Source organism: Sardina pilchardus, chromosome 23, assembly GCF_963854185.1.
Source record: "Sardina pilchardus chromosome 23, fSarPil1.1, whole genome shotgun sequence".
NCBI lineage: Eukaryota > Metazoa > Chordata > Actinopteri > Clupeiformes > Clupeidae > Sardina > Sardina pilchardus.
Genome location: NC_085016.1, coordinates 26,775,828 through 26,789,979, shown reverse-complemented (window position 1 = coordinate 26,789,979; position 14,152 = coordinate 26,775,828). Strand labels below are relative to the sequence as shown.

Here is a 14,152-nt window from a genome sequence, read left to right as displayed (position 1 = left end):
CATATTTTAGAGTTTGCGTTTGTGAACGACCTCATCAAACTTGTGAGCCATCTCAGCGAGTGTGCATGGAGTCAGACAGCATGTGATCGCACCCACACAGGTTTACCCAAAAAACTCCTCCGAAGCCTCTAATTTAGATAAATGGCGACACACCAGCTGCTATTTGCTCAACACTGGAGAGAGAGAATCCCCCATCTGTCTCGCTTCAGTGTCAAATACGAGACGTCCCTCCTGACAGTTATTGTCCGACAGAAAAAAAAACGGTGTGCCGTGTGGAGAGTTGTAATGGCTTTTACCACTGCTAATATCTGTGCCATTGTCAGATCCGTCTTCCTCTCGCGACAAGGGCAGCGGCTCCTAATGTCCTGTATTTGTATTGCTAATATAGGAGCCATAGATAGGGCTACTGAAGTGGAAAATTAAATAGGTAGGCAGCTGAGGTGTCTTTGGCCCCGACGCAGCGGGAATTGATATGATAGCGAGCAGCGCATCCTCGGTGGCGAGAATTGTCCAAAGAAATCGACGAGGGAAAAAAAGCGATGTGTCATCCCAAAACTGGTGCCTAGAGATGGCTTGTGGAAAGTCCTTTTTTTTGGTATGGGCTGCTGTAAGTTTGATTGGATGTGCGAGTTACAGTATATTGAGTGGGATAAAAGCGTAGGGGTAGTCAGGGAGCCATGGGGTCAGACCTGGCTTTGTCGGTTAAAGTTTTTTTTTTTGCAGAATCTAGTAGACTAGGGGTACCTCTTTAAGATTTAAGAGGGTGCCCGGTGATATCCCTTGGGCAATTTCGTATATTAAGCCTTTCTTGTCCAATGTGTTGACTATAAGGCGGATATACTACAGGTGAATAGGGTAAAAAAATTAACAAGCAGATATCACTATGAAACTTAACCAGTTGATTACTTAGATCAATATGAAAAATAAATGTATTACAAGTTTTCTGAAATGTAATGTTTGAATATGCAAATTAGGTATGATGTAATTAAATATGCGCTGATTTGCATAAATGTAAAAAGATCAAATCTGAACATTGGATAAAGCCAGTTTCAATTTTTTTCTTTTCATTTTGTTGACATAAGAGATGAAAAGTATTTTAGAGAGGGAATTATGGATATCTCATTTAGTTATTCAGTAAATCAGAAAATACTATACCAGCCTTTAAAAAATCCATTTTCGCCATGTTTTTTGGAATAAAATGTCATGTAAATCAGGCTAAGAATAATATATCAACAAACCCCTCTGCAAAAACCTTCTAAACATGGTTAGGTATAAGACTGAAAAGTTTGGTGTATGTAGATGCTTGTGAAGTGGAGATTTTGTTCTCCGAGTGAGAGAGGAAACTCATCCATATCCGCCTTATATTCAACACATTGGACAAGAAAGGCTTAATATACGAAATTGCCCAAGGGATATCACCGGGCACCCTCTTAAATCTTAAAGAGGTACACCTACTCTACTAGATTCAGCAAAAAAAAAAACTTTAACCGACAAAAGTGAAGTGTTCCTTTAAGGTTCTCGTGAGCTTTTGGCAGACCAGACCAGTCACTAAGCCATGGGGTCAGGTTGCAACCAACCCAGGTCAGACCTGGTTTTGTTGGTTAAAGTTTTTTTTTTTGCTGAATCTAGTAGAGTAGGTGTACCTCTTTAAGATTTAAGAGGGTGCCCGGTGATATCCCTTGGGCAATTTCGTATATTAAGCCTTTCTTGTCCAATGTGTTGAATATAAGGCGGATATGGATGAGTTTCCTCTCTCACTCGGAGAACAAAATCTCCACTTCACAAGCATCTACATACACCAAACTTTTCAGTCTTATACCTAACCATGTTTAGAAGGTTTTTGCAGAGGGGTTTGTTGATATATTATTCTTAGCCTGATTTACATGACATTTTATTCCAAAAAACATGGCGAAAATTGATTTTTTAAAGGCTGGTATAGTATTTTCTGATTTACTGAATAACTAAATGAGATATCCATAATTCCCTCTCTAAAATACTTTTCATCTCTTATGTCAACAAAATGAAAAGAAAAAAATTGAAACTGGCTTTATCCAATGTTCAGATTTGATCTTTTTACGTTTATGCAAATCAGCGCATATTTAATTACATCATACCTAATTTGCATATTCAAACATTACATTTCAGAAAACTTGTAATACATTTATTTTTCATATTGATCTAAGTAATCAACTGGTTAAGTTTCATAGTGATATCTGCTTGTTAATTTTTTTACCCTATTCACCTGTAGTATATCCGCCTTATAGTCAACACATTGGACAAGAAAGGCTTAATATACGAAATTGCCCAAGGGATATCACCGGGCACCCTCTTAAATCTTAAAGAGGTACCCCTAGTCTACTAGATTCTGCAAAAAAAAAAACTTTAACCGACAAAGCCAGGTTCACCTAAATTATGGCATTTGGCTCCCGGACTAGGGGGGAAGAGGGGATTTTTAAGTCCACAAAAAGCTTGTGGAGTGTCTGCCAATCAGAGGACATTATCCCAAAAGTGCTGAGGGTATTTGGACCTGAATAGTTCTTTCCTCGAGGCTTCAGCACACAAAAGAATTGATTTGAGCTCCAATCAGGGCTCTTTTTGATTCAGCGAGAAGAAAGAATACAAAATTGCTGCCGTGACATGTTATTTTCATATGTCTCTGCCTTATCAGGTGTAAAAACGCAAAAACCCTCAAGGAATCAGAGGTCGTGACCCTGGAGCCGATCAGTCTAAACGGTTCTTTAGATGCTTCCTCACAATGGCACATGGCTGTCACCTCGCATCGCTCTTGTTTTTCTATATCTTTCCACCTCTGAGATCAGACGCCTCTTTTCACTCTGACCTTTCACTCACCTGAGTCTTTTTCTCTCTCTTTCACACACACACACACACACACACAACATATACACGCATACACACACACACACACACACACACACACGCATACACACACACACACACTCCATTCGTATGTTGACGGGATGCAGGCGCCCCGGTGCATTGTGACCTTTTCCTCTGCAGAAGCGGCCGCTGGTCAGTGGTCTGCAGCACCTCCAAAGGTCTGCAGCTAAAAATGGACCAGTGCAGCAAGTGCAGCCATCTATCTCCTGTAATCGGTGCTCTTCAACCCATTTCCTAGAGAGACACTTTGAGTGCTTTTGTGAGTTGTTGTATGTGTGTGTGTGCGTGTGTGTGTGTGTCTGTGTGTGCCTGTGTGTGCCTGTGTGTGCATGTCTGTGTGTATGTACTGTATGTATGTGTGTGTGTGTGTGTGTGTGTGTGTGTGTCTGTTTGATGGGGGCAGGTGTTTCCAACAGTCTCTCCATCAGCTTCTAATTAAGACTTAAGAAGGCGAGGGCAGGTGAGAGGATGTTTCAGTCAATCAATGCGCTGGGTCACCCATGGGCCAAGGCAGCATAAACATCCGTTTATTACCACCTGACAGAGTTCATCTCTGACAGACAGCAGTCCTCCAGGAGCTGCCACAGGCCACTGTAGTGGTTTCAGTGAGCCGTATTCACAGCACACCGGCGCTGGCGTGTTTTCTTGTTTATTCTGGATGCGTGGTGGAGGAGACGAGGCATGGCTAATGCTCCAGACAGCTGTCAAGCCGGCGCGGGGACTTGGATTAGAAGGGAAAAGCTTTTTCCTGCGCAAAGGTGTCAGGTAGTGTGTGACAGGACACACCACTCTGCGTCTGTCGCCTCGTCCCGAGACACTAGCAGACGGTCGGCCGGACGCTCGGTCTGGTGTGTGTGTGTGTGTGTGTGTGTGTGTGTGTGTGTGTGTGTGTGTGTGTGTGGTATAGGGATGACTCAGGAGGCATCTCTCTGCCTCGTCGGTGCCCACTGGTGCTGAGGAGATGTGACAGATGCATGGCTAATTCTGTTTGTGGGCTTTTAAGTGCAGTTGTGAAAAATATGGTCAGTTTTCTCCAATTTCACCACCTCCCTCTTTTCAACAGAATATCTTAGAACAGCATAATGGACATATGTTTCGGTTTTACTCATTTCATTGAAATATGTATGATATTTATTTATATGATAAACGATATGTATTCACTCTGCTTGTGTGCCTATGTAAATATGTGTCAGTGTTTATCCAAATATGAACCAGTATGGCAAACAGTTTGAACCATATCTGTGTGTCTATGTAAGTATGAGTATATGAATCCATAGATATCCATATATCAGCTTCGCAAACAGTTGTATGAACGGCATGTAAATATACATAATATATTCATAGATCCAAAATAGAGTCAAGAATATCTGTACATATGAATATGTCCGCATAGAAACTCCATGTATAAATAAAAAAGTAATCAAGGATCTTTGTATGTATGTTAGCTAATCTGATGGAGATTGAAATTTAATCAAACTCACACCCGAGCTTTACCAGATCCGCTAAGCGCTTCATTCACAAGTGTGAAAATAGTTTTAGACTGGTCTATTATTTTTCAGATGTACACGTCGCTGTCGCTATCAGATGTACATCGTCGCTATCGTCTAGTGTAGCTAGGTCCATTTATTACAGCGGAAAGTTAATGTTGCAGCAGACGCAACATGAATGGAACATTTCAGTTACGTGCTCGGTGGAGACTCCCTGTCAGCCAACTGTAGCCTGAATCTCTGTACGCATGAATATGTTTGCAGAGAAACTCCACGTACAAATAAAAGCGTAAATATGTATGTTAATCAAGCCTGTGACAGAGCATACCTGGTACTCCACTGAAGGGAGACTGAACATCATCCTGATGGTGGCATCGCTTAAAGCGACAGGCCGGGTGACAGAGAGGTTCCTGAAGCCCATTCAGAGTGCTCTCCACCGGCCACAAAGCTCCTCATGCCTCATCCATCACCAGCAGGCCGCACACAAGCCAGGACACAGATGGCAAGACAAGTGGGACAAACTGCCCCGGCGCACACGCGAATGCAGAATGTTGCAGCGGGGAGCCATTCATTAACATTTATACAGACAATATGAGAGAAGATGGGGGAGCAGATGAGGTACTGAGAGAGAAGTTTAAGCACGACAGAAAATGAGAGAGAGAGATTAAGATGAGTAGAAGCTTGGGGGGAAAAACAGAGAGGGCGAGAGATGAAAACTCATTTTTGTGGCCCGTTGTCTCGCCGGAGAGAGGGCAGACAGTTTCATCTAGTGCGGGAGAAGACATCAATTCCGCAGGATTTCATTTCCACAAGTGTCTCGACGCCAGAACGGATGAGGAGAAGGAAAGTGGTTTTGTCGCGCGACGGTGAAGCCGGCCAGCCGCGGTGTGAACTTTTTGAACTTTGGAAAACAGCTCCTCGCCACGGCCGTCAATCCTCATCCTCTCCTCCTGCGGAGAGATAAAGGATATTGTGATATCAGCAGACACACTTATCTCCCAGAGTCCGCTCAGGGCCGTCCACTCTAGACACTCTGAGCTGTTTTTTTATTCTTTTTTTTTTAACAGCAGAACCAACGCAGGTTCTGCTCCCTCCAGTGGCCTGGTCAAGGTGAACTAAAGGTGGAGGAACTGTTCCGCTGACAACAAGATAACGCAACAAAAAAGAAAAGGTCTCCAGAACAAGCAGTGCTTAAATTAAATTAAATATGTGCCTAAGCCCAAAAAATAAAGGCTTTTTAAGTTAATAAGCAGTGTGCCTTTGAAACTCTCTGGTAAGACTTACTATATACAGATTAATCCAAATTTATAGTCTATAAGTTATAAGTTATAGTCTAACCAAATCCTTAAGTCATTGAATATCCTTGATACCAAAGAGCACCTGTTTAAGATAATAAGTTAAGAAGCACTCCTGACCACCAACCTGTTTGGGACCTGAATTTTTAAATGAAATATGTATCGATTGGGCATGTTCTCCTTTTTTCCTTTTAACTTTTTCCTTTGACACCAAAGAGCACCCGACAAAAACAGTGAAGACAAAGACTTTAGGACTGAGCACGTCGCAGACAACCTTCGTCTGAAGGAGAACGCACCAGACTGGGCTTCCAGCAGTGGTTTGGACGAGGACACCTGTTAGAGATAGAACTGTTCTGTCATCGGCTAGACAGAACATACACTAGTCCTCCCCTCTGCAGTGGTCTGGGTCAAGGAGACCGAGAGAGATAGAACTGTTCTGTCATCGGCTGGACGCAGCAGACTGGATTCTCAGCAGTGGTCTGCACACGGAGAGATCCAGCGAGTGGACACTATCCCCAGCCAGCGGACCAGAGGTCGAGGGGAACAGCTGGACCATGAGTCACTGCCAGGGGGAGGAGAGGAATGGAGAGAACAAGACAAGGAAGGAGGAGGACTGACTGTGGAGGTCTATTAAAGTTAAAGCCCACAGGGCAGTGAAGTGTCTTTCAAAAACAACTTTTAAAACCTAAAATAAATACCCAGTGCTTGTGTGGATTTAGCTGTAACTGCAGGAAGAATTTTGGGTTAGTGACAATTGCCAGCCCAATTTCTTTACAATTTTCTATTCCTAGCTCCTTAGCCACCATCAGTCTACTTCACACGTTATGGTATGATATGCCAACAAAACAACCTTACCTTTAAATGATGCCAGTTTCTTTATGATGCGCCAAGACACGCACTGCTTGCCAGCCAAGTGTTCAAGTAGCCCTGTTTACAATCCCACCTCGAGTTTTCTGTGTGTGATCATTCCCAATTACAAAACAACATTTTGTTAGGACAGTAAGGATTGCTGTGAGGCATAAAGAGGGTGGAGGATTTGGGATGCCGCGTGGTTCTCTTTATTTGTCATGCAAAATAAAACAGAGGCTATGGAGGAGAGGGGAACAGCACCTGCTGCTATTTGTGTTCAGCCCGGCACAGTACTGCTGTGACAAATGAGCTCTCCCATTTATCTCCCAGCCTACAGACTCTTTGCTCAGGTATGCACACACACACTCCTGTGTCTGTGTGTGTGTGTGTGTGTGTGTGTGTGTGTGAGAGAGAGAGAGAGAGAGAGAGAGAGAGAGAGAGAGAGAGAGAGAGTGTGTGTGTTTGTGTTTGTGTGTGTGTGTGTGTGTGTGTGTGTGTGTGTATGTTTGTGTACATCTGTATGCACAGAAGGACAGTGGATTGGGAGGTGCAGCCCCAAGCCTGAAGCCCATCTATGGCAGATCCATGGCTAAATGTGTGTGGGGGGGCAGATCCATTGCTAAATGTGTGTGGGGGGGCATTTGTCTCTCCACCTGCATTGTGTCCTTTGTTGCCTCTAGGCTCAACTCCCCTCCTGAGCCGCCTGCTTTTGTGTGTTCCAGATAAGCCCACCATGCACACCCCCGAAGCCCTGGTGAAGCAGCACGTGGCCTACAACGCCAAGGTAGGCTCCGCCCCTTTCACCTGCCCCCCGTCTCCCAAACACAACACAACACCACACCACAGCCGCGTACCAGAGCAGCGGCCAGCCCACAACAGGGCTCTCTGCTCTTCAAAGGGCAGAACTGTGCCGTGGCATCAACACCAGGCTCCAGCCTGGCAGTCTCTGGCCAACTTTGCCAGCAGAGAAGAAGGAGGAAAGTGTTGCATGTTAATTGTGCCTAATGATCTGTTTGAAAAGCAAACCGGGCAAAGGCTTCTGGGCGACTTTAGAACAGAATGTGACAGACGCACTGGTCTTTGTGAACACGAGGAAAGAACAATCACGCAGGATCTGCTAATCTGCATAGCTGAAGATGCTATTTAGTCGTTTTTAAAGAGTGTAAAATCCTCGTTGTTGGATGTGAAATCCCTCACGGCCCATGAATGGGAGGCTGGGTTGGTGTTTTCCTGTTCCACTTTGGCGCAGCGTGTAGTAGTGCCCCCCGCGGGGCAGGGAACAGGGAAGGAGCCGTAAATCTGCTCACATCCATCTCCCATTGAACATGACGCTGTGTGACGGAGATGACTGGGCCCTGTCATAAACATGACACATAAACACGTCCCCCCCATCACTCATGGTGCTTTATGCCACCTCGCCAGGCTCCCTGCCACAGCTGGCTTATGGGGTTTCGTCTTTCTTTTTGTATACAAGTATCCCATACACCCCCCCACACACACACACACACACACACATACACTCTCTCTCTTGCTCTCTTGCTCTCTTGCTCTCTCTCTTCTCACATACACACACACACTCACACACATTCTCTCTCTCTCTCTCTCTCTCTCTTTCTCACTCTCTCATTCTCTCTCTCATACACACACACACACACACACACACACAGAGACATATCCCACCTCAATCACCAAGTTGAGAGCTGGCTTTCACTGAGAAAAGGGCAAGACGTTCCCTATCGAAATGTGACCTGGCTCCTGAAGCCCCAAATTGCTTCAGTGAAACCTAACTCTCACCTCCTGTACCTTCTACTAACACACACACACACTCTCACAAACACACACTCTCACACACACACATACACACACACACACACACACACACACACACACACACACACACACACACACACACCATCTCCATTATACACCAGCCAGTTATGCCCTCTCCACACAGACACACACACACACACACACACACACACACACACACACATACACACACACCATCTCCATTATATACCAGCCAGCTATGCCCTCTCCACACCTCCACACACACACAGACACACAGACAGACACACATGCACACACACACACACACACACCACCTCAATTACGACAGCCAGCCATGCCCTCTCCACACACACACACATACACATAGACACACAGACCCCCCCACACAGATACACACACACACACACACACACACACACACACACACACACACACACACACCGACCCATAGCCCCTGTCTCTCTCAAAAGAAGCACTTAAAAGCAGCACCTCTGCCAAGTCAGATTGTAGGTGCCTGAACAGCAGGAGACGCTCATTTCTGGGCCCTCTCCACTAATGCTGCTGTGCTGCTGCACTCATGGGCTGTTGGGCTGAGCGGAAGGCCAGGTGGGGTGGGCAGGTGACAGGAGGGGAGAGGGGAGGAACGGAAAGGAGAGGAGAGAAGAGAGGAAAGGGAAGGAGAGGAGAAGAGAGGAAAGGAAAGGAGAGGAAATGAAAGGAGAGGAGAAGAGAGAAAAGGAGGAGAAGGGAGGAGAGGAAAGAGGAGAGGTGTGCCGGGCTGGACTCAGCAGGAGGTGGAGGATGTGCTCAGATTTCTCCTTCCCTGGGGCTGGGATGAGGCTGATATTCTCAGTGCTCTCTCTCTCTTTCTCTCTCTCTCTTTCTCTCTATCTCTCACACACACACACACACACACACACACACACACACACACACACACACACTCACACACACTCAAGCATCCAAACATGTGTACACATACTCAATAGGAGGTGGAAGTGCTCTTTTTCCACATGGCTTTGTGTGGATGGCCTCTGTTCTGTGTTTCTCTGGCTGGCCTCAGTGTGTTGATATGTGGGCACACACAAGCAGACACACACACACACACACACACTCTCTCACACATACTCTCACACACACATACTCTGGATGGGCTCAGTATGTTGATGTGATGGGAAACGCACACACATTCTGGATGTGGATGTGACTCCAATATGTTGATGTGAGGGCATGCACACACACACACACACACACACACACACACACACAAACACACACACACACACACACAGACACTGGATGACTCCAGTATGTTAATGTGAGTACACACGCTGGGAACCTGTACTAAGGGAATGACTGTCAGCCAACAGAGCTCTACCTGATACCTAGTTCCTGGGTTCCCAGCCAACTCTTCCACATATTGGATGCTCATTTATGAAACATTGGCTAAGTGTTGAATATGACTGGTTATTTCCATCGGCTGCGCTGTGTGAAGTATAAATGGAATATCTTCTAACAGATATGCAATATATTCTCAGCAAATGCAATATGATGAAAATAAAATAAACCTGTATTCATCAACCATACAGTTTCATTATAATCTATGCAATTTGAGAGTTAACCCCCCCCCCCCCCCCCCCCTGGAATCAATTACCTATTCAAGTACTGTAAGAAGACTTTCAAAGCATTTCAAGTGTTTCCTCGCAGGATCTCCTTTGGTTGAAAGGTGGATGAAAACCCAGCTCCTGGGCATCACTCAGTATCATCACCCAGTAAAAGATGTTATGGGACTTTAAAGCCTAAACCAGAAGAGGCATTATAGTATTACTGTCTTTTCTCAGAATAGGAATCACTCAGTATGCTTATCACCTACACACACACATACACACACACACACACACACACACACACACACACACACACACACACCCAGTAGACACACCTGCCGGCTCTGCTATTAAGTCCTGCTATCGTGCACTGATTTATCCAGCAGCATTACCTTATCTGATGCTGTGTTAGTGTGTTTGGGCGCCTTAGGGGCCTGCCCCATAGAGTGATAGAGATGTTTGGATCTCTTATCTATCCAAGAGTTTCTCCACGTCCAGAGGAGTTAGCAGGCCGATAGTGGAGAGCTGAGCTCCTGGGGGAAGCGTCGGTGTTGGGAGAGGTCTTTGAGAGCGAGCCAGGCCAATCAGGACTGATGATGTTTGACAGCGAGCGCTGGCTCGAGGTGCTCCCTGGCATTGCAGGTGTTCTCATATTGATGGATTCTCTTAATGACACCTCCGCCAAGTTCCAGCTCAGAAAACTTTTCTCTCTGTCTTTCTTTCTATCTATCTATCTATCTATCTATCTCTCTTTCTTTCTTTCGTTCTTTTTCTCTCATAGTCTCCTGTCTCTCCCTCTCTCTCTCTCTCTCTCTCTCTCTCTCTCTCTTACACACCCACACACACACACACACACTTAGACACACATAAACATAAAGAGACATTTATCAAAGTCTGAAGTGGCTTGCCAGATAACCACTGATTGTTGTTGCTGCTGTCTGTTTTGATTTGGTGTTTGTCTCAGTTCCTGGGGATCACGGAGGTGGAGCAGCCAAAAGGCACTGACGTGGTGAAGGTTGCTGTGCGCAAACTCAAGGTACTTTTACTCCGCACAATCCAAACTCTTCCACCAAGCTTGCTATTCTCCTGGCAGACGAAACAATTTAATTCACATTGACCTTGTCATATTCAACACTCTCATGCTTTGCAAAATGTAATTTTTGTGCAAGCTTTTTTTGGGCCAAACACACAAGGCTACGAGGGGGTAGTTGATGATGAATGAGAGGACCACTGTAGCATCTCCCTTTTCTTTCATTAGCTACAGGTGGGCGCTCTCTCGCGCACAAATGAACCAGGTGGCTCATAAAGGCAATTGTCTGCCTCGGGCCAAAAGTCTCGTGATGGGACAAGTATGAGTGTTTGTTTTCCACTGCCCCCTAGTGGAACTCAGGAACATCACAAGCGGGTGTCAGTCAATGGTGTAATAAGTGGCAGAAGTTGGAATTTGAGGAGCAATTTGAGGGTGCATTCTTGAAAACTTCAGAATTGTTGAGCTTAATGATGAAAAGCTCTGATTGCACAACAAAGTTGTTGTTGTTGTTGTCGTTGTTGTGGTTCAGTTTCAAAGGCACATCAAGAAGTCAGAGGGACAGAAGGCCCCCAAAGTGGAATTGCAGATTTCCATCTACGGCGTGAAAATCTTAGATCCAAAGACAAAAGTGAGTGACTCATCCTCGCAGCGCGTTGAGCCCGAGGGCTTCGGGCTTCTCTAATTAACGCTTAGCAGAGCAGTGCCGAGCCTTCTCACACTGACAAACACTGACATTTAGATTTTATCATTCAGCAAACTCTTTTATTCAAAGTGACTGTTAGATCGGCACTGTGCACCGCGCATATCCAAATTCTAAGCAGTTTGTGTGTTCTCAGGGTAATGGACCCATAACCTTGGTGCTACTGCAGACAACCTCATTTACCAGTTCAGAAACCTTAATCTAGACTGACAATGCCTTTCAACCTTTTGTGTTTTGTTTATTGTTGATAGATGCAAAAAAATGCATTTTTGTTTTTACAAGAAAAGGCAAGATAACTTACTTTAGTTATGTAGTTAGTCAGCCTAACTTTCGTCACACACCATTTGAAAGGGTAATATTGTGAGTTTGATGTATCACATAATAAAACAGTTTCTTAGTTTAATTAGCAGTGATTAGTGATGTTTCCCCCCCGTCTACAGATCATGGTGGTGGGCTTTGCCCCCGTTCAGATGGAACTTAAATTACATTGTCTCCACAGGAAGTACAACATAATTGCCAGTTGCACAGGATGTCCTTCTGTGCAGATGATAAAACAGACAAGAGGATATTCACGTTCATCTCCACTGACCCCGAGACTAAAAGGCATCTGTGCTTTGTGTTTGACAGCGAAAAATGTGTAAGTCAGAGATGTGACTGATGGCAGCTGTTTTTTTCCTGATGTGCCATTAGTCCAGTCCTGTCAGACCACTATGACAAACTGAGCTGAAATAAAGTCTGATAAAGACGTGCTAATATTATTAATGACAATACATATGGGTTGTAACTGTAGCAGCATATTTGAACTGTAATAGATATTTGTCCTGAAGAGCAATATTGTTCAGCACCAATGTTCAGACTGATTCATTGTTCCTGACTGCAATCCACCTCCACCATCTTTCCTTATCCAATCAAATTTCTCCAAAAACTCTAGACCCCTGTTGACCCAATATTCACCGCAGGCTAGTATACTCGATTTAAGCACCACCCACTTTTCTGATTTGTGTCTTTTACAGTACACATCTCATTAAAACACTGCACATCTATGTTTATGTCCTTTTGTATACAGCAAGTTGTTATTGAACTTTATCTATTTTAGGATCAGTCATTACTCTATTCATTTCTCATTAGTCTGTGTTTGACTTCACCAGCTCTGTGTGCACAAGAGATCGCATGCCTTCACTCAGCTGTTTACTCTCCCCTGCCACCGTGTTGACTGTTTACTGTTTGTGTTTACTGTTTGTGCCCTCGGTGTTTGCTGTCGTGGTGCAGGCAGAGGAGATCACCCTCGCCATCGGCCAAGCGTTTGACCTGGCATACAAAAAATTCCTGGAGTCCGGCGGTAAAGACATGGAGACCAGGAAACAGATAGGCAACCTACAGAAGAGGGTAGGAGTTCAACAGTCCATTGGTTATTTATTCATGATGATACAGAGATATAGTTTTTGTGCCATATGTATAATTCACAGAAAAAGATGCTGAGGGGCTTTATAAAGCTGCACATCCGACATTCATCTGATATTTTATTGAAATAGACAGGGCCAAGCTCAAAACTGTTTTGTACATGAACCGGAGTGAGCCAAGGGCCAGAAACTCTCTATCAGTCTTCCCTTGCTATTTATAGTATGTCCCAGCTGTTTGTGTCATTTATCTGTAGAGTTGAGAAAAAAAACTCCAGCTGTTTTAATAATCTCCTTGATTCATGCTTGAACTAAAGCGATATAGAATACAAAACTGTAGAATGCTTCACTCTTAGCTTTCCTCCATCTTATTTGGCTGTTGTTGTTGTTATTGTTATGGTTTTGTTGAAGATCTTTGTTCTTCTTTGCGCTAGATTCAAGATCTGGAGGCGGAGAACTCAAGATTAAAAAAGCAGCTTCAGGATCTGGAGGACCAGTTGATGAATGCCCAAGTGTCTCCCGTAGGTTCTCAAATGGTTTGACAGACAGCCACTACAGCGAGGCACCACTTCTTTCTTTACAGTTCTCACACATGCCTTGTCCTAATTTTCCCTTTAGATGATGTGGATGAATTCTCTTTGTGATGGTGTTCTGGTCTACTTTTTACATACAGTGAGGAGAAAATGTATTTGATACCATGCTAAAGTTGCCTAAAAAGAGGAATATAAAATCGTCATTTGACAATTGATCTTAATGTCTTAATTCAAAAATTGAGTAAAAATAAAACCGCTAAGTACGCCAATTTTCTTTGTGATGGAAGAATGTTTCGTAAATAAATAAATGTTCTTCCTAAATGCTAGGGGGAAGTAAGTATTTGACCCCCAATGTAACCCTATGGGAATTCAACACATAGGGTTAACATAGGGGCGGGCAGATTTTTATTTTTTAAGGCCAGCTATTTTATGGATTCAGGATATTATGCATCCTGATAAAGTTCCCTTGGCCGTTGGAATTAAGATAGCCCCACATCATTACATACCTTTCACCATAGCTAGAGATTGGCATGGTGCTTTTTCCAGTAGGCCTATTAGCCTGTTT

General features: G+C 44.3%; 1 protein-coding gene across 6 annotated transcripts in view; it reads left to right on the top strand.

Moving 5' to 3' along the window:
* Positions 1-14,152, top strand: part of gulp1b (GULP PTB domain containing engulfment adaptor 1b) — a 58,035-nt gene that overhangs the window by 37,519 nt on the left and 6,364 nt on the right. For all 6 annotated transcript variants that reach the window (XM_062528307.1, XM_062528305.1, XM_062528302.1 and 3 more), the window contains exons 3-8: positions 7,252-7,313; positions 10,892-10,963; positions 11,487-11,585; positions 12,157-12,294; positions 12,927-13,043; positions 13,489-13,575. In XM_062528307.1, coding sequence (XP_062384291.1) covers positions 7,252-7,313; positions 10,892-10,963; positions 11,487-11,585; positions 12,157-12,294; positions 12,927-13,043; positions 13,489-13,575 — 575 coding nt within the window. The remainder of the gene's footprint in view (positions 1-7,251; positions 7,314-10,891; positions 10,964-11,486; positions 11,586-12,156; positions 12,295-12,926; positions 13,044-13,488; positions 13,576-14,152) is intronic.